At 33.0% G+C, this 27,354-nt stretch overlaps 1 protein-coding gene across 3 annotated transcripts; it reads right to left on the bottom strand.

The window, feature by feature from the left end:
* Window positions 1-1,210: 1,210 nt before the first annotated feature.
* On the bottom strand, window positions 1,211-6,338 carry LOC114179100. Of its 3 annotated transcripts, XR_003603429.1 has the most exons (5): window positions 5,387-6,324; window positions 4,243-4,674; window positions 3,795-4,101; window positions 1,531-2,071; window positions 1,211-1,411 (listed from the first exon to the last, which is right to left on the bottom strand). XR_003603429.1 is itself a non-coding variant. In XM_028065319.1 (4 exons), the coding sequence occupies exons 1-4, from the start codon at window positions 5,933-5,935 to the stop codon at window positions 1,984-1,986; spliced, it is 1,413 nt and encodes a 470-aa protein (XP_027921120.1). In that variant the 5' UTR covers window positions 5,936-6,338; the 3' UTR covers window positions 1,211-1,983. The 3 variants fall into 3 exon arrangements, 2 of the variants coding, with proteins under 2 accessions (XP_027921120.1, XP_027921118.1); XM_028065319.1 differs by having other exon boundaries at window positions 1,211-2,108; window positions 5,387-6,338; XM_028065317.1 differs by having other exon boundaries at window positions 1,211-2,071.
* Window positions 6,339-27,354: the final 21,016 nt, after the last annotated feature.

Raw genomic sequence — 27,354 nt, 5'->3', positions numbered from 1 at the left:
TATTGCTAACTTGTCTAATTCTACTCTCAACTTTTCCATAGTCCTCATGGTATATCTACTTAAAATTGCATCCGACTATCTTAATTAAATATTAATTTTGTGAAAATTGCAAAAAAAAAAAATTAACTATACAATTCAATTCTTCCTTTTATGTGTGTTTCACAACTATCATGTAATATTTATCAAGATCGTGAAAGGAACAATGTGTTGCTCGTGTGACACAACTCAATGATTATTGATTCATGATGATGTAATTGGACACCCCAATCAGTACATTTTTGGAACAAGTAATAGATTTAGAGATAACCGTGAACACTGAAATTCTATGTCTACCAAGTTGATCATTTGACGAGTGTTCGGAATATAACTTTCATATGTATGGATCTTGCATTGCCAATAAAATAGGACTTTATGGTTTTGTTAGATAGGGAACTTGTTTTGGTAGGATATTATATCTCGTTTGTTGTATGTGCTTAATGAATTCAATCTATCTCTTTTTGTGTGTGTCTATATAAATGAACTTTTAAAAAATGTTCTGTTGGTAATGAAAAAGTATCTTTTTTTTTTTTTCAGAAATATAAGAATTCGTCTACATATATCAAATTCCCGATAAGCTATTGAACAATTTGGGTTTTTAAAATGATTTTCATTACTGCAAATTAGTGAGATTAATTATAATTCCTATAAAAATTTTAGTTTTCATTCTTTTAAAAGTTAAAATTTATTTTTGGTACCATTACGTAACACTTGCTAACAGTTTATATGCTTAAAAGATCAACTGACCATTCTAAACAATGTTTACTTGTTTGATGCATCCGAAAATATTTTCAAATTTGGAGTATTTAAAATAAAATAAAAAAATAGAAAGGTCAATTTCAAATTTACTCATTTTATATAAATTAAAATCCATAATTTTAAAGGTTAAAACAAAATCTCAATTTGCAAACGATTACCGATTATTAAATAAAAAACGAGTGAAATTTGCTCAGTTAAAAAGAAATTAACTCTCGTGAGGAAAATGGAAGACGGTGGTCTTTCCGAATCAGGCAAACATAATTTTTCCTCACTTAACGCAATCTATTTGTAAGATGAAGTATGGATAAAGGTTCGTTTGCTACAAACATCTTACAAGCTGATCGGCACCTGGTCAATTCAATATATTGTCCATTACATGATATAAATCGCCCTAACAATATCTCAAACAATAATAAAAAAAATACTGTAAACTAACTAAATCAGAATTTTCAAGCATCATTACTCGGTTAGTAATATCACTGTCCACCAAGACTTCAACACAACAGTTACACGCATTCAACCAAAAGAACGCACTTATAAGAGCCACAAATGTCCAGAGAAGGGGGAGACTCTTCTACAAATATGATCCTTCCATTTCAAATGAGATGGGGCACACCTATAGTTATAAGAATCAAAACAATGAGAAAGACTGCTTCGATGAGCCCAAGTATGTTGAAAACCGCAAATAAGTTACAAGATCAACAAAGGCGTAAGGGAGGAATAAGAATCACGAACATAATTTGGAGATGAAATTTCGTTGCTGGGAATTGGGTAAGAGGCCAAAGGGCATATTTGACAGCGAGACCACAAATCTCATGATCACGGGTCTGCTTCTTTGCCGTGTGCATGCAACATTCTGAAACAGAAGTAATTATTAGAAGCTCCAAGCGTCAATAGTCCCAGATAATCTCCATGTGATGTGTAACCGAGTTTGTCAATTTACGAGAGTTAAAAACTCATGTTTTTTGCTACATGGTGATCATTTGAAACTGGTATCTCAGATCATGTAATAAGTTCTCCTGGCACAGCATATAAATTCAGTATCCTTGGTTCCCAGGAAGAATAATGGGCTTTCAATCAAAATGAAAATCATAACCTCAAAGACCTAAAACGAAAGGCTTTTTGGTCAGTTGCAAATTTGATCCTTAGATTAGCGTCTGACCGAGAACAAAGGTAACCAGACTTAATTCAAGGAAAAAAATCGTGTTCACTAGAGACCGATCCACTGTCCATCCAAATATTGTTATTCCTCCTGGATTTGTCTGCAAATACATCACTGCATATTTGAAGAAAACAATAAGCATGAAATCCTCCTGGTGGACACAAAACAAGCTCATAGCTCAGGTTCCAGTTTTGAAACCAGAAAGAACAAGATTTCTCAACTTGAAAATAAATTACAAAAGCAGTTATATACAAGTTGTGCGTGTGATTAGTATGTTGCCAAGATATTGGTATTAAATAAAGTCATGCACATACGAACCAGGAAATTAGTACACTAATCTCAAAATGAAAAATAGTGATTTAAGTGGTAATCATTATGAGGACAACGGAATGGCCTAGTAATAGTAATCCACATATGCAAATTGAACCTTTATGGTGTATTTGGATGAGCAATTTAAGAGACTAATTCATTTATTTGGAGAATTTGAATTTCTTTGAAGTAAAATGACTTGTTTGGATGAAGAAATTAAAATGAAATTGAAATTGAAGAATTTTAAGAAGCTATTTCAAATAACTAAAATAATAAAATTTGAAATTCACTCAAAAAAATAAGAAAATTGGAATTCCACAAGTTGTGGAATACCTCATTGGTCAGGATCGACTCAACCATCAACCAATAATCAACCAGCACTGACTCGGTCAAATTCGGTCAAGTTTCGTCAATGCCGACTTGGTCAAAATTTTGTTCGGACAGCCTTGGCCAAATTTCGGTTGGAGCCGACTTGGCCCAGTTTGACCAAATATTTGGAAAGGGCCAACTCGACCGAATTTGGCAAGAGCAAACTCCATCGAAATTCGGCTAGATGCAATGTAATTGGCCTTGTACGAAATTTGACGAAATTCAATCAAACCAGATCTGTTAGATTTGATCGAATTTAAATATTTTAAGTTAACTAATATATTTTTTAAATTTAATTTCAAATTTTTATTTATTAAAATAAATATTGTTAAAATAAAAGTTTATCTCATAAGAGAAATTCAATTATTTTATCCAAACAAAAAATTGAAATGTAAGATATTTCAATTACTCTATCCAAATAAATTATTTAGAAAACTAGAAAATGAAAGGAATTCAATTACAAAGAATTCAAATGCAATACATTTCAATTTTTTAGAATTGTTAAAATGCTTCATCCATAACAAGCTTAGTCTTTCAATATTTTCTAGAGATGGCAAGTTTATTGCATATTACATATGGGAGATGATTCTAAAATAGCTGATTTGCTAATCTAATCAGATGTATCATAATAAATGTTTGCATAGCCTGCTGTAGGCAGCCATTTTAAGCTAATATTGGTTCATGACCACAAGAGATAATAACGCAAATGATTATCGATCAGATATAACCTTTAGAGAAAATTAGCAGAGATACGTTTTTCCTTCTCTTAGACAATGTCAGATACCCCTTTCACTAGACCAAATGTTTTCGGTATGCCTTGATGTACAAGATAAACACAGCTTTCACACTATATTAATCACAAAACTTTATAAAACCAGAAAACTACACTTTAACATAAATTTTCCTTGGATCCTAGTTCTAATTTCAATAATCTGTCCTTGAAGTATTATTTCATCTCAATTTGGCCTTGCAACAGACCTATACCCTTCACAGCATTTTGTGTAACATTATCAGATTATTTTATGTCCCCGTGTAAGATGAAATTATAAGAAAGCACCAAAAGCATATATGATAATATGATGTTTTTATAAACATTTTATTTTTATCACGAACGAGAAAAAATATAAAATTGATCTGTTTACAGACAGTAAATACATACCAAAAGCTTGTCTCTTGTGATGTGAAGACACATAAGAAGCCCATTGGGTATTCGAAAACATTCCAGCATAATCCATTGACTCTAGATCACTTTCAGAATAGTCTACATGTATAGCATTTAAATGGTTTGCAGCCTCCAAGCTCCCAGCACTAGCAGAGCTCCTCAATTGTGGTGCATCAGAAGATGTGCATGTTAGCATTGCATGCCACCTGCTTGCATGGGAAACAATGCCTTGAGCTCTATGAGAAATTCTTGTAGCGGCATGCAAACAAATGATGATGCCCACCACCTGAACAAGTGTGGATACCTGAAAGAAAAAAGAAAAAAATTAATAAATAAATAAACAGAACAAAATGATTGGTAAAATGAAAGAAACTAGTTCATAAAATCTAAATGCATAAACACTTTGATTAATGAATGTAAGCATTTCACCATAACCAGAACTTACAGCAAAGTCTCCACCATTAATGAATGTAAGCATTTCACCATAACCAGTGACCTGCAAAAGCGTCACAACCTGGCTAGCTGTGACAACCAAGAACTCCAGAAGCAGATAGATTCTGAACCTATGACTTATCTTGGAGAGATGATAACGCAACCGAATGTGCTCTTCCATAAAAACTAAAACATCACTTTCCCTTTGCAAGAGCTTCCCATAATCATCAAAATGAATCACTTGCAAACTGCAGACCAAGTGAAATAAAATGCAGGCTGACAGAGAAATTGTACTCATATAAGTCCAGGATATAATCAAAGCTGATAGAATAGCGAATGAAAGCCACCAGGACCCATGTTGCACATAGAAAATGCGAATGATTTCTCGAGCGGTCTTCAGAAGGAAACATGGCAAAACCCACAGAAAAAGCAAGCGCATAGATCCCTATTAACAGGAAAAGCAAAGTTTAATAGGCATAAAATTTGACTCTATGAATTAATCAGAAATCGCATAGTATGACTTTGTAAGGTAGTTTCTATAGAGGATATCGTAGTAAACTAGCCTCGTGTTCTCCAATAAAAATGGAAGTTTCACTTTGCCAATCCATGTTGACATTTAATCAATCTTTTATCATAAAAATTCCAGAAGTAATCTATGTTCGCATTTAATTATCTTTTATTATACAAATTCCTGAAGTGAAACTCTAATTTTGATGGAAAAACACCTGTGAAACTCTGTAAGTTTTGTTCATTATCTATTCTAAAAAATAAAAAAAATAAAATAAACATTTTAGATCTTCTTGATGAGGAATGATGGAATAATACATGTTCATAAAAAGGAACAAGGAAGAACCGAAACAATACAAGATAACATTCAACGATTTGACTCCTTTCATTTTGGAAAGTTCTCAAATAAAGCAAATGTTCAATAATAATAATAATAATAATAATAATAATAATAATAATAATAGAACAAAGAGCAACAAATTCTGCTTTCGAGCAAAATCCCTAACGACGCCAAATACAATAGAAAAAAAAAACACAAAGTTTATCACCAAAAACTGGAGTCAAATAAAGCATTAAGAACGCAAGCAAAGTAGAGGAGAAACAGAGCAATTATCGCTGGAGCTAGCAAAAAAAAAAAAAAGGAAACCGACCGAAATCTGAGCGACATAGTCGCGGTGAAAGCAATGCATCTTTCCGGAGTAGCGGTCGACGAAGAGGAACCTGCGGAGACCGTACTTGCGGAGGTTGTGAGAGAGACAGATCAAGGATACGGCGGCGAGAGTCGCCTGAAACGCCACGATCACCATCTCAAAGCTCTGAATCTCATACCTATCGCACTCCGCGCACTTACACATGGACAGCGCCAGAAGAGGCGCCGCCACTCCAACCGCCGCAAACACACTCCACGAAACCACCAAACTCAACACCGAGTGCTGGTTGAACCCTAACACCGTGAGAAACCACTCCAACCGCGCCAAGCTCTCCCCCACTTCAGTCTCCTCCTCCTCTTCCTCCTCATCGTCATCATCATTCTCTCCATCACCGTCACCATCATCGTTCTTGTTATTATCATTATTATTGCTATTAGTACTGGTATCAGTATCTCCATTTTGCTCTGCTTGTTGTTGATGTTGAATTGAAATTAGAAGCGGGGTTTGACTCTGAGAGGGTTCTTCTGTTTGTATTAGCAGATTAGTCATCTCTGTTCTATTGCGGATCCCCCACCCCTATAAGCGTATCTTAGTAGGGTAGGAGTGAGTCTCTTAAATTCACCTCACCTACCTAATACCTTCTTTCTTCATTCTCAGCAAAGGAATCGCGTCAAGAACACACCTGCATACTCTGTTGCGTGGGATCAATTGCAATCTGCGTCGCCTAGTGACGCGTGGCATCTTAAGGAAACTCTTAGCCGTTGGATGAAGGGAAGAAAGGTCTCTACCGGGAGAATCAGAGGAGACTGTGGATTGCCCCCGTGAGAGAGCGCATTTTTCAATTGCTGGTTTCTTAAGCAGTTATCAAACTCTGTGACGTGGGAAAGAGGATTCAATTATTTCTTTATTTTTCATTCCACGCTTTCAAGATTAATAATGCACCTGTCTACCTGTTAATTAATACCTTGGTAACATATTTGTCAAATAAACAAAAGTCTGAAAAGCAGGATGATGCTATACATATTATTAACTTGTATTAATACTTTTGAAATATTTATTAGTGCTTCCTTAAAAATATAACATCCTTCTAAATAAAGAAGTTTTAAAGAGAGAGGAGACGGTACATAAAATATTGAAGAGACATATAACACAATCTTAATTTTCTTATCTAAGCTTCATGCCAAAATTACGAAGGAAGATATAAATAAAACGCAAATTAGACCTTGCCAGCAAAATAAGGACTATTTTCTCCATCTATATTAATTAATCTGTAAAGGTGATGACGTTTCTTTTATATTTAATTTCGATGTGCATATGTTCCATATAGTTTATCCCCTTTTAATAATGTCTTAATAATTAGTTTTTAGCTGTAATAACAATGGTATTTTTATCAGAGAATCTCCGGTAAATATGTAAATGTGTTGCTTAATAAAAAATAGTTATTTATTATGAGAAATTACTGTAAAACTGGTATACATGGCAAAAGAGTTTCTAAAATTTTAATAAACTTATTTCTATAAGAAAAAAATGTTTCACCAGAAAAGTACGAAAACTATTATATTTTAAATTAAAATTTAAGTATAGTAATTTATTTTTACCTGTCAAACGGTGTAAGTAAAAATATAAATACTAAGATTACTCGTGGAAGAAAAATACGTAACAAATTTATAAAAAACCGATATAAATTACTCAAAAATGGATAATAAGGGATGTAATATACATGTTCGACTACATCTCGACTATCTGGACTGATATGTATTTGGTCTAAATATATCTGGTCGGAGACACCATATCGATTATTTCTTTAAAATTAACAAAAATAGGATTAGGTTAAGACAAAGGCTAAAATATATTAAGCAGAGTATTAGACAAAGTTAATTAAGATAGTTAAGTCAGTACACGAGGTAAATTAATTACGTTTTTATTATTATACATTCAATGTTGTTTGACACACTTAGGTGAGTTGATCGTCAGATTGTCTTCTGCAATTACACACCTCTTTCAGTTTTGAGGAGATAGTACATTGGACATTATGGCTTGAAGGTGTGAAGTTGTAGCTTAAAGTGCGTGTAAAAAGTTGGAGGATATCTTTACAAGGTATATTCGGTTATGTAAGAACATTTTAACACCTATCGTGGGTCTAAGATATACTTTGAGAAGAGTTGAAGGATATCTTTACGAGGTATGTTGAGTTCTATAAGAACAAGTGACATTTAAATTAGAATAAAAATGGTAAAACTCTAGTATGTTGTTTATAAAAACTAACAATAAAAATTTTAGGGTTAAATATTTTTTAGTCTCAGAACATTACGTGAAATTGGAATTTGTTTATGTTTGAAATTTTGATACATTTTGGTCACCAAACTTTAAAAGTCAATGGATATAATCTTTTTAACCACATTACGTTAATTTCCTTCTTTCTTTTTATGTTGTTAAACATGTTTTATGTTAACATTTGAGTTGTTTACATCGTTTAACACGTTTTCGCTTCAATGTCAACTAGGAAACACATTTGACACGTTGAAAAAATTTAACATAATTGAGTTAAAATAACTACATCAATTCATTTTTAAAGTTTAAGAACTAAAAATATCACATTTTACGTCCTAGTTTAGAAGCTAAAAACATATTAAATCTAAAATTTTAAGTAAAATATAGGTCACCAGAATAACTATAAAACAAATCAAGTTCTTATTAATAATTTCCTATAGGGATAGAACATAGACACAAGTTTCAGCAAACAACAAAAAAAACTTTTCCATAAAAGAAAGTATTAAAAATATATTGACTTTTAAAAAGTTTATTTTTAAACTTACCCGTAAACTAATTTCATCTCATAAATAAATTAACTATATTTATTATTTTGTAGAAGTATTAAGCAAAATACTATCATACTATCGTACACATATTTTGTAGAAGTTTATTTAACTACAAATAGTTTAAGTAATAAGTAGTTTACTTTAACAGAAAAAGAAAACGATTCCATAAAGGATAATAGAGATACTTGACAATCACTTGATAATATAAGGTTTGGAAAAGATAACATGATATACATATGAATTGCTTCAAAAGAAGAATATAATATCTTATCCTTATGGTTATGTCCTTTAATATGTGAATCAAAACGAAACTCTAGTATCTACATCTAAGTCTACTCGTGCATTCAGCATATTCATAGAAGGTTATCACATGGATAACAACCAACACAACAGTTAGCTATTGAAAAGGACCATAAGAAAAGACAAATTCCAAGGGTATACAATTAAATAATGAAACACATAATTGTCCTTTGCATCAAACATATTAAGGAAAAGTCTAAAACGTATGATTTTGATTAATAGCGTTGAAAATAACTATGTATAAAGCATGGTCATGCTTTATTTGTAAAATAGTATTTTTAAATTTAATAATAAATCTTGTAAGATGTGTGTCTTGTCTCTTAAAAATACAATATTGTGCAGTCTTCTTTTATATTTGATAAAGTATAAAATGTACTAAGATTATACATGAATATAATTAGGTTAATCTCCTTACTACAAAAACATATATAGATTTTTCAAGAAACCTCAGGCAGTACTGACATGGGTTCTTGAAAATCCAATTTTCCTTAAAAATGCAGCATAGGAAGAACTTTGGGAATCAATCTGTAAATATGGCTAGAGTCAAGTGCAATGTTTGTACTTGAACTGTGGTGGAGAAAATTATTTAAAATCTACACTTAAAAATAGAAATCTCAAAATCATCAAATGTAAAAAATACCATGAACTATGCATGAATGCATGACATGTAATGCACATAATGGTAGGGAATGATGATTAGCTAATCCTAAATGCTCAAAAAATGTTCAATGATCAAAACTAGGCTAATGCAATGACTCAATTGGTCCAAATTCATCAAACTCGAAATATGCCCAAAATCAAGAACATGTTCTGAACAAAGTGCATGGTATCCTCAGATAAGGATCTTTTGATGATACCATTGAAAATGTAATGATGCAGAATGATTATAAATGGTCTCAATTAAATCTAGAAACTAGAATCGCTCGATTTGGTGCACTACACACAAAGTTCCCAATTTCATGAACCCTAATTCCCAAATTCGAGCAGAAACGCGATTTTGATCAATTTGACCAATTCGTGCAACGAAAATGTAATTAAATGTGCAAATAGCTTCGTCATAATGCAAAGAATGAAACCCTCAAATCAATTTACATCAACAATCAGTAAAATCGCTCAACCACAAAATTATGCAACAATGAAAAATGAGAAGTGAAGTGTGATTCGAACTTGGTGATTTGTGGATGGAATCGTAAAATGATTGATGCTAATAGTTTGGGAGCATAAAGAAGAGCTAAACGAAACCACAAGTTGGATCAAAACATGAAAGCGATGCTAAATTTGAATGGAACCATAACATGGGTTAGTTATCCATATGAAAATATGCAGAAGAATGTGAATTGATGAAATGGTGATGGAAATGGGTGTGATTGTTCGAATAGCTTGGAAATCATCCCAGGAATGTGCACGAATTTACACAACTCAAAATGATTAAGAAATGAGTGAGAAATTTAATGGAATAGTAACCAATGGTGCGTGTACGTGAAAATAGTGCAAAATTGAGGTTTTGGTGATTTGATGATGAAAACTCAAAATTAAACTTGCAAATAGTTAAAGGAATTTAAAAGTGATGTGTGTGAAGTGGTGGAATGAGAAGAAACTCGAAATTGTAGCAAGACTGCAATGAAATGGAGAAATATGAGTGAAATGAGCTTGGCTACTACCATTGGTTTTGAATCAAACCCATTCATCTTGTTTACTCCGAAACAATGATGTATAGAGGTCATTTGGACACACCAATTCATAGGCCTGGTTTCGGAACCTGGATTTGGTAAGGTAGGATGGAGTTCAAGCTCAAAAAGTGGTAGTCAAGGTGATGGTTTAATGGAAAATGATGATGAACATTATGAATCCATAGACCAAATGAACAATATCGAAATTTTCATTCATTAGAGCTCAAATCCAAATTACAATACCAAAACTGAGTACAAGGAGTTGCCCCCAACCTTCCTCTCACCAAGGCTTGAGCTATCCAAGCTTCCAAAAACAAAAATTAAGTGAAAATGGTTGTTTTTAGATGGAATTTCAGGTCTGCTGCATGAGGTGGTATGGTGTTGTCCAAATCTGGTCTACCATGGTCCAAATAATGTGCACAAAATGTGCTGGAAGGCTCCTAGGTCGTGTCCCTATGCCACCTTACGAAATCTACCCTAAAACCCCCCTTACATTAAGTCACCTCTCACCAAATGAGCCCAAACTTCAATGTGCAACCCCCTCTCAAATTTTTTGGCAATCCTAAAGTGCTCCAAATGATTGGCTCTTGATTTGGAGTCCAAATGGCAAAAGTCAACTCTATGGTCAATTATACCACTTTTGCACACTTCATGCTTTGTCACCAACTTGACCTTGCTGCTATGTGAACATTTAGGCATTAAAATCTTCAATTAACCTTGCCTAAGGATAGATGATCTGCAAATTGATCAAAAACTCAAGTGGAATGGTTAGTTCTACCTAGACACTACTTGAATAACTAAGCTAAAATGACCAAAACATGAAAACTAAGAATTTTGCTCAATTGGTCCTAAACCTCAAATTTTTGTGTTTGATCACTTCTAACAAGTGTAAAGTCAAATCACTCAATTTGGAAGAAGTTCAAAGAGTCAACTCTAAAGTCAACTATGTCATCATTTAAAGGCTAAATGAGCAAAATTTGACTCTTAACACTAGGATTGACTAACTTAGGACCCTAGGACTTAAAAAATGATGCAACCACACTCAAATGATGTTTAAAAACACTTTACAAACACTAATTCTATGAGAATGTGAAAATGGCCTTAAGTGAGAAATCTAACCTAATATGCTCAAATTAGGTATTCTAGAATGGAAAAATGAACACTTTGACTAATGAAAACTAAAGAAATTCAAGACACATAAGTCCTCACCTCTAAGATGATGAAACTTTGGCAACAAATGTATTAATCCAGTTTTAAGAACATAAGACAACTTCCTCCTTAGGATACTGGATGCATAAGCTATCATAAGTGAACTCATGTGTAGTAAGCTCACTCATTGTCCTCTCATGAGGTGGAGGTTGAGCCATGTTATCAGTATGAAAATCAAATTGATGAGAGTGCTTAAAATTTTCAGTATGTTCAGTATGCTCAGAATGTTCATAATGCAAAGAATGCACAAATTCAAGATTATCAGGAAAATTCATAGAATATTGAAGGTGTACACATGGGTTCCTTTGATGCCTAACTCCTCTATGGAAGGTCCTATCAATTTCAGAATCTAATTTTTGTAAGATACCAGGATTCTTCCCAGTCATGCATTGTAACATCCCTAAGGAATATTACTTTGAAAATAGCATAAACAATTAAATAAAAGGAAATAAATACGATAATATATGAATTTCCTCATTTATAAACGCCTCTTCCCAAAACGCGGGAACATTAAAATCGTAAATTCAAGACATTGTAACTGTTCGCAATTTCAAATCATTACAACTTATAAAAGCCAAAAGTGGCTAATGTTCCAAAATATAAATACATCAAAAATTCAAATCTTCAAAAACCCCATATGATCCCGCACTCCAGTCTCAAGCGTCTCCTGGCTCACCTGTCAAATCATCTGCTCCCGGATAATAAATCATCCGATCATCGCCACACACACACAGATAGGGTGAGCTATGCATATAAAAACAAAATTAAATATGATACCCATCCCAATAAAATTTTGATGATATATGTTAATTACCAATTATCCACCCCTGATCTCATATTCCTTCATGAGTCATATATGAAACTAGGTCCTGGGACTTTTACTGTGCTTCCACGAAACTATCCCTTTCGTGGTCCAACCCTACAAGCCAATCCTGCTCATAGTCCATCCCTACAGACTCCTCGTCTGTAGTATAACATCCAAGTTTACTCAACTTGGACCCTAGCACGCACACAATCACCATACTATGGACTCCTCGCCCAATAGTAGCCGACGAGAACATCATAGTTCCTTGCCCATCGTGCGTCCAACGCATGCAATCACCATACTAAGGACTCATCGCCCAATAGTAGCCGACGGGAACTCAACTAGTTCCATGCCCATCATGCGTTCAACCACTCAAGCACATCCCAGACCCCTATTGGACTTAGTCCGTCAAGCCCAAGCATAAAAGAAGTGAACTTAGTCCTTCAAGTCCACTAATCAAAGTAAAAACCAATTATACAGCCACAAAACCCGCCTGATACCGCCTAGGCACCGCTAGGCGGATACTGGCAAAAAACTACCCAGCGGTGACACTCCCACCGCCAGGCGCCGCTGACACAACAGAATTCGAAATTCTCTGTCACCGCCTGGCGGACACATCCCTGCCGCCAGGCGCCTAGCGCTGACAGTGGCCACTGCCACTGTTTTACACTCTACCGCCTGATGGTTCGCCCCGTGACGCCAGGTGCCATACCAGTAGCGCACTGCTACTGATTTTTGACACATTTTGCAGGCCTTAAGGCCCCAACTTGCAATACATTATTCATACAACTATCAAACACTTTGAACATAATATGGCAGCCATCACTACATATATATGTATATACAGTTATTTCACGCCCCAAACCAAGTAATTTCTTCCCTTAGCATTCTTCACTTTACCCACCTATTTAGACAATTCACTCGGTATCAATGTGATAACTCATCCCATCTGCTCCCAACACATTTTTTTTACAGTTTTACAGTACCCCTCTAAACTTATTATATACACTCAATTATACCCCAAAATGACCCTTGGTGCACACACCCGCTATGTTAGGTTTATAAAGGAGAGGGTATCATTGGGGAGATACAGCACCAAAGAGACTTGAGCCCAACCACATAAGACACTGACACCATTCTCAACACAAAACCTTAAGGCAATGGGTTTATGGGTCTTTATTCTTATATAGTGCTCTATTTTCTCAATTCTGGTCAATGTGGGACTTAGACTCACACTTGGATTCCTAATAATCTCCCCCTCAAGGGTGAGTCCCTTCAACCACATTGGTACACTCCCCCTCCAGCGGAAGCATTCCCAACCACGAGTACTCTTTTTCTGTCCTTTTCTGTACCGTCGTTCTTCTTAACGGGACACGCTTTACCTGGAACCCTTACCTGGGACCCTTGCCAGGAAGACTTTTGATACTAGGACCATACTGCACTTGTCTGAGCCGGTTTTAACCATCGGCTATGATACCACTTGTTAGGTTTATAAAGGAGAGGGTATCATTGGGGAGATACAACACCAATGAGACTTGAGCCCAACCACATAACACACTGACACCACTATAAACCAAAAACCTTAAGGCAATGGGTTTATGGGTCTTTATTCTTATATAGTGCTCTATTTTCTCAATTCTGGTCAATGTGGGACTTAGACTCACACTTGGATTCTTAATAATCTCCCCCTCAAGGGTGAGTCCCTTCAACCACATTAGTACACTCCTCCTCCAGCGGAAGCATTCCCAACCACGAGTACTCTTTTTTTGTCATTTTCTATACCACCGTTCTTCTTAACGGGACACGCTTTACCTGGAACCCTTACCTGGGACCCTTGCCAGGAAGGCTTTCGATACTAGGACCATACTGTACTCGTTTGAGCCGGTTTTAACCATCGGCTCTGATACCACTTGTTAGGTTTATAAAGGAGAGGGTATCACTGGGGAGATACAACACCAATGAGACTTGAGCCCAACCACATAAGACACTGACACCACTCTCAACTCAAAACCTTAAGGCAATGGGTTTATGGGTCTTTATTCTTATATAGTGCTCTATTTTCTCAATTCTGGTCAATGTGGGACTTAGACTCACACTTGGATTCCTAACAATCTCCCCCTCAAGGGTGAGTCCCTTCAACCACATTGGTACACTCCCCCAACCACGAGTACTCATTTTCTGCCATTTTCTATACCGCCGTTATTCTTAACGGGACACGCTTTACCTGGAACCCTTACCTGGGACCTTTGCCAGGAAGACTTTCGATACTAGGACCATATTGCACTCGTCTGAGCCGATATTAACCATCAGGTCTGATACCACTTGTCAGGTTTTAAAGAGGGGGTTTCACTGGGGAGATACAACACCAATGAGATCTGAGCCTAACCACATAAGACACTGACACCACTTTCAATTGTTAGGAATCCAAGTGTGAGTCTAAGTCCCACATTGACCAGAAATGAGAAAGTAGAGCACCATATAAGGATCAAGGGCCATAAACCCAGTGCCTTAAGGTTTTGGGTTGAGAGTGGTGTCAATGCCTTATGTGGTTAGGCTCAGGTCTCATTGGTGTGTTGTATCTCCCTAGTGAAACCCCCTCTGTAAACCTAACACGCTAAAGTGTCCACCACCCTCAATTCTAAAGAGAAAAACTCAGTCCACCAATCCAAATTCGCACAGAAAAATACCGGCGACATCCCAAGGCATAACTTGTAGAAAACAACACAATTTTACTCTCTGCTCTAATGCGCCGCCTGGCGGCATTCTTGGTGCCGCTGGGCGGTTCATACCCATTCTGGGTTCTGTCACATTTTCCCACATGAATAATGATTCACAGGCACTGCCAATTCAACCCACGCACAAAATTATCAGACGTGTGAGTGCACACAACTTCCATGTTTCCTAACCTAATCAGGTCAATGTCAATTCCACGAAAACATTGCACCAATCACAAAGGTATCCATGTTTTTCAATCCCAATCTCACATGAACCCTAACCCCTAATTTCCACGATGATTCACCCAATTTTCTACCAACTTACGCATTTACAGATAACAAATTTAGCATACAAATTATTCTCACATCATAAAATTACTCCAGACATTCAAACATCACCACAAAATCCAAAAGTCCGCAGAAATTGAACAAAACAGTTTGTGCCGCCTGGCGGGCAGAGCCTAGCCGCCAGACGGTGCATACACGAACCCAGTATTTAACTCTGGAGGCATGAGCCGCCTGGCGGGCCTTCAATGCCGTCAGGTGGTTTCTGGGAATTTCCAGAAAATGCGAAAAGAAGTGACAATGTCCATCTTACACATTCCAATAAGTCCAGAACAACATGAAAACATAAAACACACAAAATGAACTCCCCTAACCTGAATTAAAGTTTTCCCCGAGTATTCTTCTACTTCTTTCCTTGAACTCAAAATGACCTCCCTTGGCTTCTCTCAATTCAGCCCCCACGGATCCACTCACGCTCTCAATTCCTCACTCTCTGTCTACCTCACAATACCCTCTGCAAGGTAGGGTTATTGTTGGTTTTCTCTTGTCTTTTCAGCCATCCTTGACTGCTAAGTTTACTAGGGTTCCTTTAACCCTTCAAATTCAAGACAAGACCAAAATAGCCAAAAAAATAAAGTTTCATTTGGGCCCTCCAAGGTTTGAACCCACAGTCATGCACATACCAACTCAATGCCTAACCATTCAACCAATTCATATTTCATACTAATCAATATAATTCAATTATTATAAAACTCCACCACACGTTTAATATACATAAAAATAATACCAATTTAATAACACACAAAAATAACATACATAGGACTCGAACCCAAGTCCTCTCACACAATCAAAGTACTCTCAACCACTTGAGCTAATACTTTTCCACGTCATAATACTCCGTATTTATTACCTTAAAGGTTCTCTTTACCCACATTTATTAAATAATTATTTAATTACTATTTAATTTTTTTCTCGGGTCTTACATGCACCATATATCAGATAATGCAATCCAAACAATAAAAGTAAACTTAAAGTCAAAGTCAACCCTAGGGGTAAAAGTGACATAAAATTGAAGTACCTCTAAATGACCTGAAATTTTTTCATAAACACCCTAAAATCATAACACCTATCACTAAAAATTTGAAACTAAAATTCGAAACCTAACTACATGAACTAAAGATAAAGTTTGATTGAAAATAGGGAAAAATCATTTAAATAAGAACATGACTTTCTTTTGAGATTATGAAATTGCCTACCCGCTTACGTGTAAGTATTACAAAGAAAATTAAATTCTACGATAAATGCATATAAAATTTACCCTGTTTCGGTAACTGTAGCAAAAGTTATGACCGTTTGAAGTTTTGCTGAAAAACTACACAATTTTCCTACTACAACTACCACTACAATCACTCTAACAGCAACACGCACTCATTGAAATAGAAACACTCAAATGGAAGGATTGAATAGAACATTAACAACACACTACATAACAATGAACATCAAACTTCAACCACACTTAACCCACATATCACGAAACAATACACACACACACATAAAAGATTACACAAGACAAAACAACACTGAAAATAAACTCTGACAAAAACGTTGGTCCCTGGCAACGGTGCCAAATTTGATCGAGGTCATACACGACCAAATTAAACAATGTAAATTTAATACTTAGGAAGTGATCCTACGGTCGTTTATGTAACATCTCCGTTGAATATTATTAATTTTAAAATAAAATAAAATAGAAAATATAAATAAACCTTATTTAATATATTATGTTTCCCCAAAATGCTAGAAAATTAAAATCCATATATCAATAGTGAATTACAATAATCGTAATTTTAACTCCAAGTATTACAATCTCAAATCTATTTTCAAAACCAAATTACAAAATAATGAAAGTAAGCAGAAATCATAAAATCCCATACTACCCCATTTTGATCTATGCCTCACCAATACCACCTGCAACATCATCTGCTCCCGAATACACGATCATCGCCAAATACAAGCAGATAGAGTGAGCTAACAATATAAAATCATATATATAATTCATATATATAAGCACATACACATCAAAGAAACTCTATCCTTGCTACCACACCTATAAGCCACAACTTATAGAACACGTATGGCAAACCTGCTACGGACTATACCCTGTAATACCAGGTTGAGTTCCCAATATGAAGCATAGTTCGTAATGTCCCAACACTACCAAACTCGTCAGATAAATATCGAGGAGGGCAATCTTTTTGGACCCATCCGTACGAGCCACAACTCGCACACTCACACTGGCAACACTCGTCAATCCAAGCCACAACTCAACGATTTCTCGTGTTCATCCGTCATCCCAAGCCACAACTCAAGAGATGTCATTTCGAGCCATAACTTAAGGAATGTCACGTGTTTACCCTCTATCCCGAGCCATAATTCAAGGGATACCATTCTGAGCCATAACTCAAGGAACACTCCAACAAGTCGATTTTTAAGGTATCACCAAAGCAATGTAGACCAAACACACCCAAAGGAAACAACCATTCGGCCTCTGTGTTATCGTTTGACACTACTCTAGAGCCACCAAGTGAAACTGCATTCCAAACTGCTTGGCGAAGCACATCTACCGCCAGGCGCCAAGCGCTTCAAAATCCTCTGTCCTACAGGTATCGCCTGGCGGGACGACCCTCCCCGCTAGGCGCCACGCGCTCAAGTACTCCTCTATTTTGGTAGCTACCGTTTGGTGGGTCAAACACCATTGTCAGGCGCTAGACCAATACTTGCACAATACTTATTTTTAGGCTCATAGAAAAGATTGAAGTCCCCAATTTAGGCATCATAACCTACAATATTCTCTACCAAGTTAATTGCCTTAATTCTCACAAGTTTAACTTCATACCAATGTTCTTATTCCCTTATAGATTCACCAATCCAAATACACCAAGAGCTAGGCTTGCTTAGGTTCAACTTTTCTTATTCACAGTATGTCATACTCACGCATATTACATGCATTCCACCATGTTCTCAAACATTATTTAAATATTCAGCCAGTTATGATTAACCCAACCCTTATACTGCAACCTATAATTAATCTTAAATTCAACTTAGGCAACTCTACATAGCCCCTCTAACTCTCGCATCATAACCTGCCTCATAATCTACTAAGATCCTAATTGACTTAAACCTCAACTTTACTATCATTAACTTCAACTCTTCCAAGACCCAACCAAGCTTTATTAATCTCACATTGTATTACCTCATGCATTTCTTACCCTTGTACCACCAAATCCAACATATTATAACTCCATTGTTTCAAACCCTAAATTAACTCTACAGAATCCTCCAATCTCACTATAGTCCAACTGCCAAGTTCCACTGATCTACCTTTGGCACCTAGCGGCAATCATGGTGCCGCCAGGCGGTGCATACACAGAACCCTAAGATCACCATCATCCTCATTTCACAAATTCATTAGACCATAATACAATTAGTTGCACCTAATTATTAAATTAACATAAAGTGAACCACTTTTAGTCTAATTCACGATGCAATTGATTCCTAAACCTTAAAACCACCAATTACTCAAACCCTAGTACAAGTACATACCATAATCATCCAATTCCCTCGTATCACCTCATAATTTCACAATTAACCTCCTTCCATTTATCAATCCATGATTAAACACCTTTTCCACTGATCAAAAACAACCCTGAACACAGAAGACCCCAAAATCGAGTCAAATGTGGCTTGCATTGCCTATAGTTATTCATCACCACCAGGCCGTTCATATAAAACCTAGAAAATTGGGTGAGAAGGGATACGTCGCCTGGGGATTAAAAAATAAAAATTATTAAGACCTTTATTAATATTAATTAAAGAAAGCATAAAATTCTAATTTTAGTGGAGTTGACAAAGTTTTAACTTAGATAGAGTTAAAAAAGTATCAATTTTAATCCCCGATCTTATTAAGATATTTCAATTGAAATTGAGTTCAGAAAATATAAAAGACGTAAATTTTAGAAAAAGAATTGAAAAATATAAAGGAAATTGTTCAAGCCGCAAGTCTAGTAGCATCGCTAGGATCAACTACCACGTTCCTAGCGATTCGACGCTAATGTTTCGATTCGACCCAAGTCGATCCGACAGCATCGTTAGGAACAATCACAACATTCTCAAGGTATTGTCCGCTTTTGAGCATGGAGCTTGGTAACAATTTTGTCCTTAAAAGGCGCCTCGATGGGTGGAGGGAGGAAGAAGTATTTAAACTACGCTTGATGTAGACTCCTAAGCGATGTGGGACTTATTGGGAATATATTTACATTCTTTTATAAAATTTATTACGTCTAAAGTTGTTTCAATTTTTTTATAATAATTAATATGGATAAGATCAAAAGTAAACATGGCACTATGTAGTCACATATATATCAACAAACATTCAAGGGTTATTGTGTGAAGTAAAGAATATATAAACTCCAGAAAATGATTAAGAAGAAGAACATAAATAAATATAATGATAAGAAAATAATTTTATTTTTTTTTTGAATTAGAGATTAAGGCACTCAATTCCCTACAAAATTTGAGAAAAGGTTGGAAGAGAAGGTAAAAAACACCTCAACATGGATAATAGCATAAGCACTCCCCCCATGAGGCTACAATGAGCACTTCCTCCTGCTCCATATTTCTTTGGGCAATCAACCAATCAATTATCACTTTCATAATAGTCATATAACTTCACTTCACACACTTTTCCCTCTATCATTTTCAATGATCCATCGCTTTCTGTTTCACAAAAGATACATAATATATTCAATGTTAAGCCATTAGTCTCAAAACTTTAAGTTTCACAAACTTATTTTAAACCAAAAATCAACTTCCAAACCTTAGATCACATATCGATCTCAATGGAAACAACAATTAGAAGGAGCAAAACCAAAGACAACTTCATCTTCTTTCTCTTAATTTTAGTCAAAGTTAAATTAATGTAGCGTATTTTTTAATTTTAGTTATAATAATGTATCTATTTTCAATTTGTATTCTTAATTCAATGAATAAATATTGTATTAAATAAATATATTTTTAAAAGTTGTCGGTTAAATATATATATATATATATATATATATATATATATATATATATATATATATTCTATGTTGAAATAATAAAATATAATAATTAATATTTATTCATGAGTAAAATTGATAGAACTCTCATAACTAATTTATTATTGTTCATAACATCAAATATTCATAAAAAATAAAAATGAAAATCCAATTTAAGTTGTAAATCGTTTCAATGATATCTCAATTGATATCGAAAACAAAAACTACAAATAACAAATTTAAGAAAAAAAAATATATGAAAGTTTTTAAATTATTTTATTAATAAAATTTATATTTTTTAATTGTGAGTAATTATAATTACGTGATAACATATTCTAGTTCCTTGATTTGGCTAAATGGTAAATGAATCATTATACTATCTACGTTATTGTCAACATGAATTGAAAAAAAAAATGATGTTATTTAATGAAACCAATGATGTCCCAAAGGTGAAATGGGAAAAAATTGAAAAGGACATACATAAATATATATATATAAAGTAAAAAGAAATATGAAAATTCATTTTTTTTTCTTTTCTTTATGTAAAATTTAATAGCAGATTATAACTATCGTAAAAGTTTGCATAAGTCTTTGTGGAAATGACACTTGTTGAGTTTATTACATCGACTCAATACACTTTCTAAAGGAAAACCACCACCCAACACTGTAAAATATTTGCATATTTGCTACAAAATATTTCTTAGTTATTCTATAGCTAATCCTTCGCTAACAAGTTTTGTGAAAGATTAACAATCAAATTTCTACAAAACATTTTTTTTCTGCAAAATTTAGGTAGCTAAGTATAGAAAAATATGATATCTCGCTATTCCGTGGTTAATTCGTTGCTAATCCGTCGTTAATTGAAGTGAGAAAGTTTTATATTTTATTTCTAATCTACAGCTACTTTCTCGCAACTTTTCTCACATAAGTTTATAACTAATGTGTCACAACATAGCTCTCAGTAATCTATAACTAATTTGTCATAATTTTGTTCTAATTAATCCGTAGCTTATTTGTCGCAATTCCATACTCGCCAAACAATAGCTAGCTTTTTTCAATTGTGTTCTCTATAATCTGTAGATAATTTTTCGCAATTTTGTTCTCGTTAATCCATAGCTAATTTCTTGCAATTTTATTCTCAAGAATCCATAGCTAATTACTCACCATTATATTATCGCTAATCCTTAACAAATTTTGTTGGCACCATTAATAAGGACTTGTACCAAAATATTTGGTATTCTTAATCAATTTCAGATTTTCTTGTGAATCCTTGTAGTTACTTATTGTATGTAACGTAAAAAATTAGTTCAAAATTTGATTCTTTATTATGAGATAGAGAGAACAACAAGGAGAAACAATAGTAAAAGAAGATTATAGAAGCAACTAGAAAAGGAAAGGCATCAACAGGAAGTGTCGTCCACTTCAATTTAAATTCTAGAAGGACAAATAGAGCAAATGGTAGCCCCGAAAAATGTAGGTGGAACAGGGAATCAAAGTGTTTGTGGATATGAGACTTGTTAAGCTTATTCATGGATATAAGACATGTTAACTTTAATACGTCGACTCAGTATACTTGCTGAATAAAAATCATTGCCTAACATATGCCCTTAGACTATTACAATGATTACAATGATGATTCCGACGATTACTTTATTTCATTTGAATTAGACATTAAGGGTACAATTAATGATTCAATTCCCTACATAATAAGAGAAAAGGTGAAAAACACCTCAGCATGGATAATCGCATAAACACTCGCCGGTGAGGCTACAATGAGCACTTGGTCTTGCTCCATATTTATTTGGGCAATCAACCAAGCAATTATCACTTTCACAATAGTCATATAGCTTCACTTCACACACTTTTCCCTCTATCATTTTCAATGGTCCATCGCTTTCTGTTTCACAAAAGATACATAATATATTCAATGTTAAGCCATTAGTCTCAAAACTTCATATTTCACAAACTTATTTTAAACCAAAAATCAACTTCAAAACCTTAGATCACATACCAATCTCAATGGAAACAACAATTAGAAGGAGCAAAACCAAAGACACCTTCAACTTCTTTCTCTTAATTTTATTTTCAAACACTTTACTCCTTGACTCATATATACATGTGTGTATGTATGTTTTTATGAAATTAACTGCCATGTAATTTTTTATACAATCTTTTCATTTTATCATTAAATTATGTCTATATATATATATATATATATATATATATATTAATTATTGGTGGATATTTCTTGTTCAAGTCTTTAAAAAATAATTTATTAGTCAAAATTAAATTAATGTATGTGTATTTTTTAATTTTAGTTATAATAATGTATCTATTTTCAATTTGTATTTTTAATCCAACTATTAAATGTTGTATTAAATAAATATATTTTTTTAAAATTGTGGGTTATATATATATATATATATATATATATATATAATTTCTTTGTTTAAAATAATAAAATATTATAATTGATAGATCCTTCATAATTAATTTATTATTGTTCATTACATCAAATATTCATAAAATATAGAAATGAAGTTCGAATTTAAGTTGTAAATCGATTTAATGATATCTCAATTGATATCGAAAAGAAAAACTATAAATAATTTAGGAGAAAATAAAAATATTTTAAAGTATTTTATTAATAAAATTTAATTTTTTTAATTGTGAGTAATTATAGTTACATGACAGCATGTTGTAGTTCCTTTTATAACTTATGATTTCGCTGAATGGTAAATGAATCAGTATACTATCCACATTATTCTCAGCATGATTTGAAAAAAAATGAATTTATCTAATGAAACCAATGATGTCCTAAAGGTGAAATGGGAAAAAATTGAAAAGGAGATACATAAATATATAAAGCAAAAAGAAATATGAAATTTAAGTTTTTTTTATGTACAATTTAATAGCAGATTAAAACTATCGTAAAATTTTGCATAAGTTCTTGTTCAAATGACACTTGTTGAGTTTATTACATCTACTTAGTACACTTTCTAAAGGAAAACCACCACCTAACACTATAAAATATTTGCATATTAGCTACAAAATAATTCTTTCACCTATTCTATACTAATCATTCGCTAACAAGTTTCGCGAAAGATTATCCATCAAATTGCTACAAAACATTTTTTTTTGCTAAATCAAGGTAGCTATGTATAGAAAGATATAATTTCTCAATATTCCGTAGTTAATTCTTCGCTAATCCCTCGCTAATTGAAGTGAGAAAGTTTTATAATTTCTATCTAATTTGTAGCTAATTTCTCGCAACTTTGCTCACTTAAGTTTGTAGCTAATGTATCACAACATTGCTCTCAATAATCTATAGCTCATTTGTCACAATTTTGTTCTAGCTAATTTGTAGCTTATTTGTCGCAATTCCATTCTTGCCAAATAGTAGCTAGTTTTTTCCAATTGTGTTTTCTCCAATCTGTAGCTAATTTTTGCAATTTTGTTCTCGTTAAAACATAGGTAATTTCACATAATTCTATTCTCACTAATCCATAGCTAATTAGTCACAATTCTATTCTCGCTAATCCTTAACAAATTTTTGGCGTTGTTGATAGGGAATTGTGCCAAAATATTTGGTAGTCTTAATCAATTTCAAATTTTCTTGTGAATCCTTGTAGATATTTATTAGTTTTTAATTATAGTGTTTTGATCTTTCTATGCTTACTTCTTGTAGTTGCTTATTGTATGTAACGTAAAAAATTGGTTGAAAATTTGATTCTTTATTTTGAGATAGAGAGAACAATAAGGAGAAATAATAGTAAAATAAGATTATAGAAGTAGCTAGAAAAGGAAAGACAAGAGTAGGAAGTGTCGTCCACTTCCATTTAAATTCTAGAAGGACAAATAAAGCAAATGGCAGTCCCCGAAAGTGTAGGTGGAACATGGAATGAAGGTGCTTGTGGATACGAGACTTGTTAAGCTTATGCATGGATATAAAACATGTTAAGTTTATTATGTCGACTCAGTATACTTGGTGAATAAAAATCACCGCCTAACATGCCCTTGGACTACTATTGTGATTACAATGATGATTCCAACGATTACTTTAAAGATGTTGACATTACTTAGTCTCATCGTCCTACGCCACACCTCCTATCCCTTTTTGTTTTTTATTCAATGTGAGAATGTTGTGTACGCTTTCACTATTTGGTTTTTTGATATCATTGTACAAATTTTACTTCTAAGAAATACATAAACATAAATTAATATTTGGGCAATCAATCTCTTCTTGTTATCATAAAATGTTAATGTTTTTCAACTTGTGATTTCAAAAATTAAAATGTGGAGTTTCATGCTTTTGTATATTATGAGCTAAAGTAGTATATTGTGATTTTGAAGAATTATGCTTCTCACGGTTTTTGAAGTAATTAGGGAAACTGAGTAAATTTGGGACGTGTAAACTTTTAAAGCACGAATGTATGATTTGATTTTTCAATATAATGTTTTAAAATTCCAGACAAATCACGTGAAACAATTTTTTAGACAAATGAGAACTTGCAAGATTTGTTTTGATTTCAATAGTATGATATTACACATATGTATCAAAAAATCAATGCATGCATTGGTTGGTGCGTTGTTTATGGTGATTCATATTTGCACACATATTAATATAATTATGAATCAATACATATACACACATACAGAGAAAGCATAAAATTCTAATTTTAGTGGAGTTGACAAAGTTTCAACTTAGATAGAGTTAACAAAGTATCGATTTTAATCCCCAGTCATATTATGATGTTTCAATTGAAATTGAATTCAAAAAATATTAAAGACATGAATTTTAGAAAAGGAAGTGAAATATATAAATCAAATACATAAATTTAGAAAAGGAAAAAATTTCAAAATATATTTACATTTTTTTACAAAATGCAGTACCTATAAAGTTGTTTCAATTCTTTTATAATAATTAATGTTGATAAGATCAAAAGTAAACATTGCACTATCTATTGACATATATACCAAAAAAAATTCAAGGGTTATTGTCTGAAGTAAAGAACATATAAACTCTGGAAAATGATTGAGAAGAAGAAAATAAATAAATATAATGACAAGAGAATAATTTTATTTCGTTTGAATTAGACATTAAGGGTACAATTAATGATTCAATTCCCTACATAATAAGAGAAAAGGTGAAAAGCACCTCAGCATGGATAATCGCATAAACACTCCCCGGTGAGGCTACAATGAGCACTTGCTCCTGCTCCATATTTCTTTGGACAATCAACCAAGCAATTATCACTTTCACAATAGTCATATAGCTTCACTTCACACACTTTTCCCTCTATCATTTTCAATGGTCCATCGCTTTCTGTTTCACAAAAGATACATAATATATTCAATGTTAAGCTATTAGTCTCAAAACTTCATACTTCACAAACTTATTTTAAACCAAAAATCAACTTCAAAACCTTAGATCACATACCAATCTCAATGGAAACAACAATTAGAAGGAGCAAAACCAAAGACACCTTCATCTTCTTTCTCTTAATTTTATTTTCAAACACTTTACTCCTCGGCTCATATATATAGATGTATGTATGTATGTTTTTATGGAATTAACTGCCATGTAATTTTTTTATACAATTTTTTCATTTTATCATTAAAGTGTGTCTATATATATATTATTGGTGGATATTTCTTGTTCAAGTCTTTAAAAAATTATTTATTAGTCAAAATTAAATTAATGTATGTGTATTTTTAATTTTAGTTATAATAATGTATCTATTTTAAATTTTTATTTTTAATCCAACGATTAAATGTTGTATTAAATAAATATATTTTTTAAAATTGTGGGTTATATATATATATATATATATATATATATATATATATATATATAATTTCTATGTTTAAAATAATAAAATATTATAATTGATAGATCCTTCATAATTAATTTATTATTGTTCATTGCATCAAATATTCATAAAATATAGAAATGAAGTTCCACTTTAAGTAGTAAATCGATTTAATGATATCTTAATTTATATCGAAAAGAAAATCTATAAATAATTTAGGGAAAAAAATGAAACATTTTAAAGTATTTTATTAACAAAATTTAAATTTTTTAATTGTGAGTAATTATAGGTATATGATAGCATGTTCTAGTTCATTTTATAACTTATGATTTGGCTGAATGGTAAATGAATCAGTATACTGTCCACGTTATTGTCAACATGAATTGAAAAAAAAATTAAGTTATCTAATGAAACCAATGATGTCCTAAAGGTGAAATGGGAAAAAATTGAAAAGGAGATACATAAATATATAAAGCAAAAAGAAATATGAAATTTAAGTTTTTTTTATGTACAATTTAATAACAGATTAAAACTAACGTCAAATTTTGCATAAGTTCTTGTACAAATGACACTTGTTGAGTTTATTACATCTACTCAGTACACTTTCTAAAGGAAAACCACCACCTAACACTATAAAATATTTGCATATTAGCTACAAAATATTTCTTTTACCTATTCTATAGTAATCATTCGCTACCAAGTTTTGCGAAAGATTATCCATCAAATTGCTACAAAACATTTTTCTTTGCTAAATCTAGGTAGCTATGTATAGAAAGATATAATTTCTCACTATTTCGTGGTTAATTCTTCGATAATTGAAGTGAGAAAGTTTCATAATTTCTATCTAATTTGTAGCTACTTTCTCACTACTTTGCTCACTTAAGTTTGTAGCTAATGTATCACAACATTGCTCTCAATAATCTATAGCTCATTTGTCACAATTTTGTTCTAGCTAATTTGTAGCTTATTTGTCCTAATTCCATTCTTGCCAAATAGTAGCTAGTTTTTTTCCAATTGTGTTTTCTCCAATCTATAACTAATTTTTGCAATTTTGTTCTCGTTAATACATAGGTAATTTCACACAATTCTATTCTCACTAATCCATAGCTAATTAGTCACAATTCTATTCTCGCTAATCCTTAACAAATTTTTGGCGTTGTTGATAGGGAATTGTGCCAAAATATTTGGTAGTCTTAATCAATTTCAAATTTTCTTGTGAATCCTTGTAGATATTTATTAGTTTTTAATTATAGTGTT

This window comes from Vigna unguiculata, chromosome 3 (assembly GCF_004118075.2).
Source record: "Vigna unguiculata cultivar IT97K-499-35 chromosome 3, ASM411807v1, whole genome shotgun sequence".
NCBI lineage: Eukaryota > Viridiplantae > Streptophyta > Magnoliopsida > Fabales > Fabaceae > Vigna > Vigna unguiculata.
Note: the sequence above shows the minus strand (reverse complement) of the source record. Positions and strands in the feature narration are given on the sequence as shown.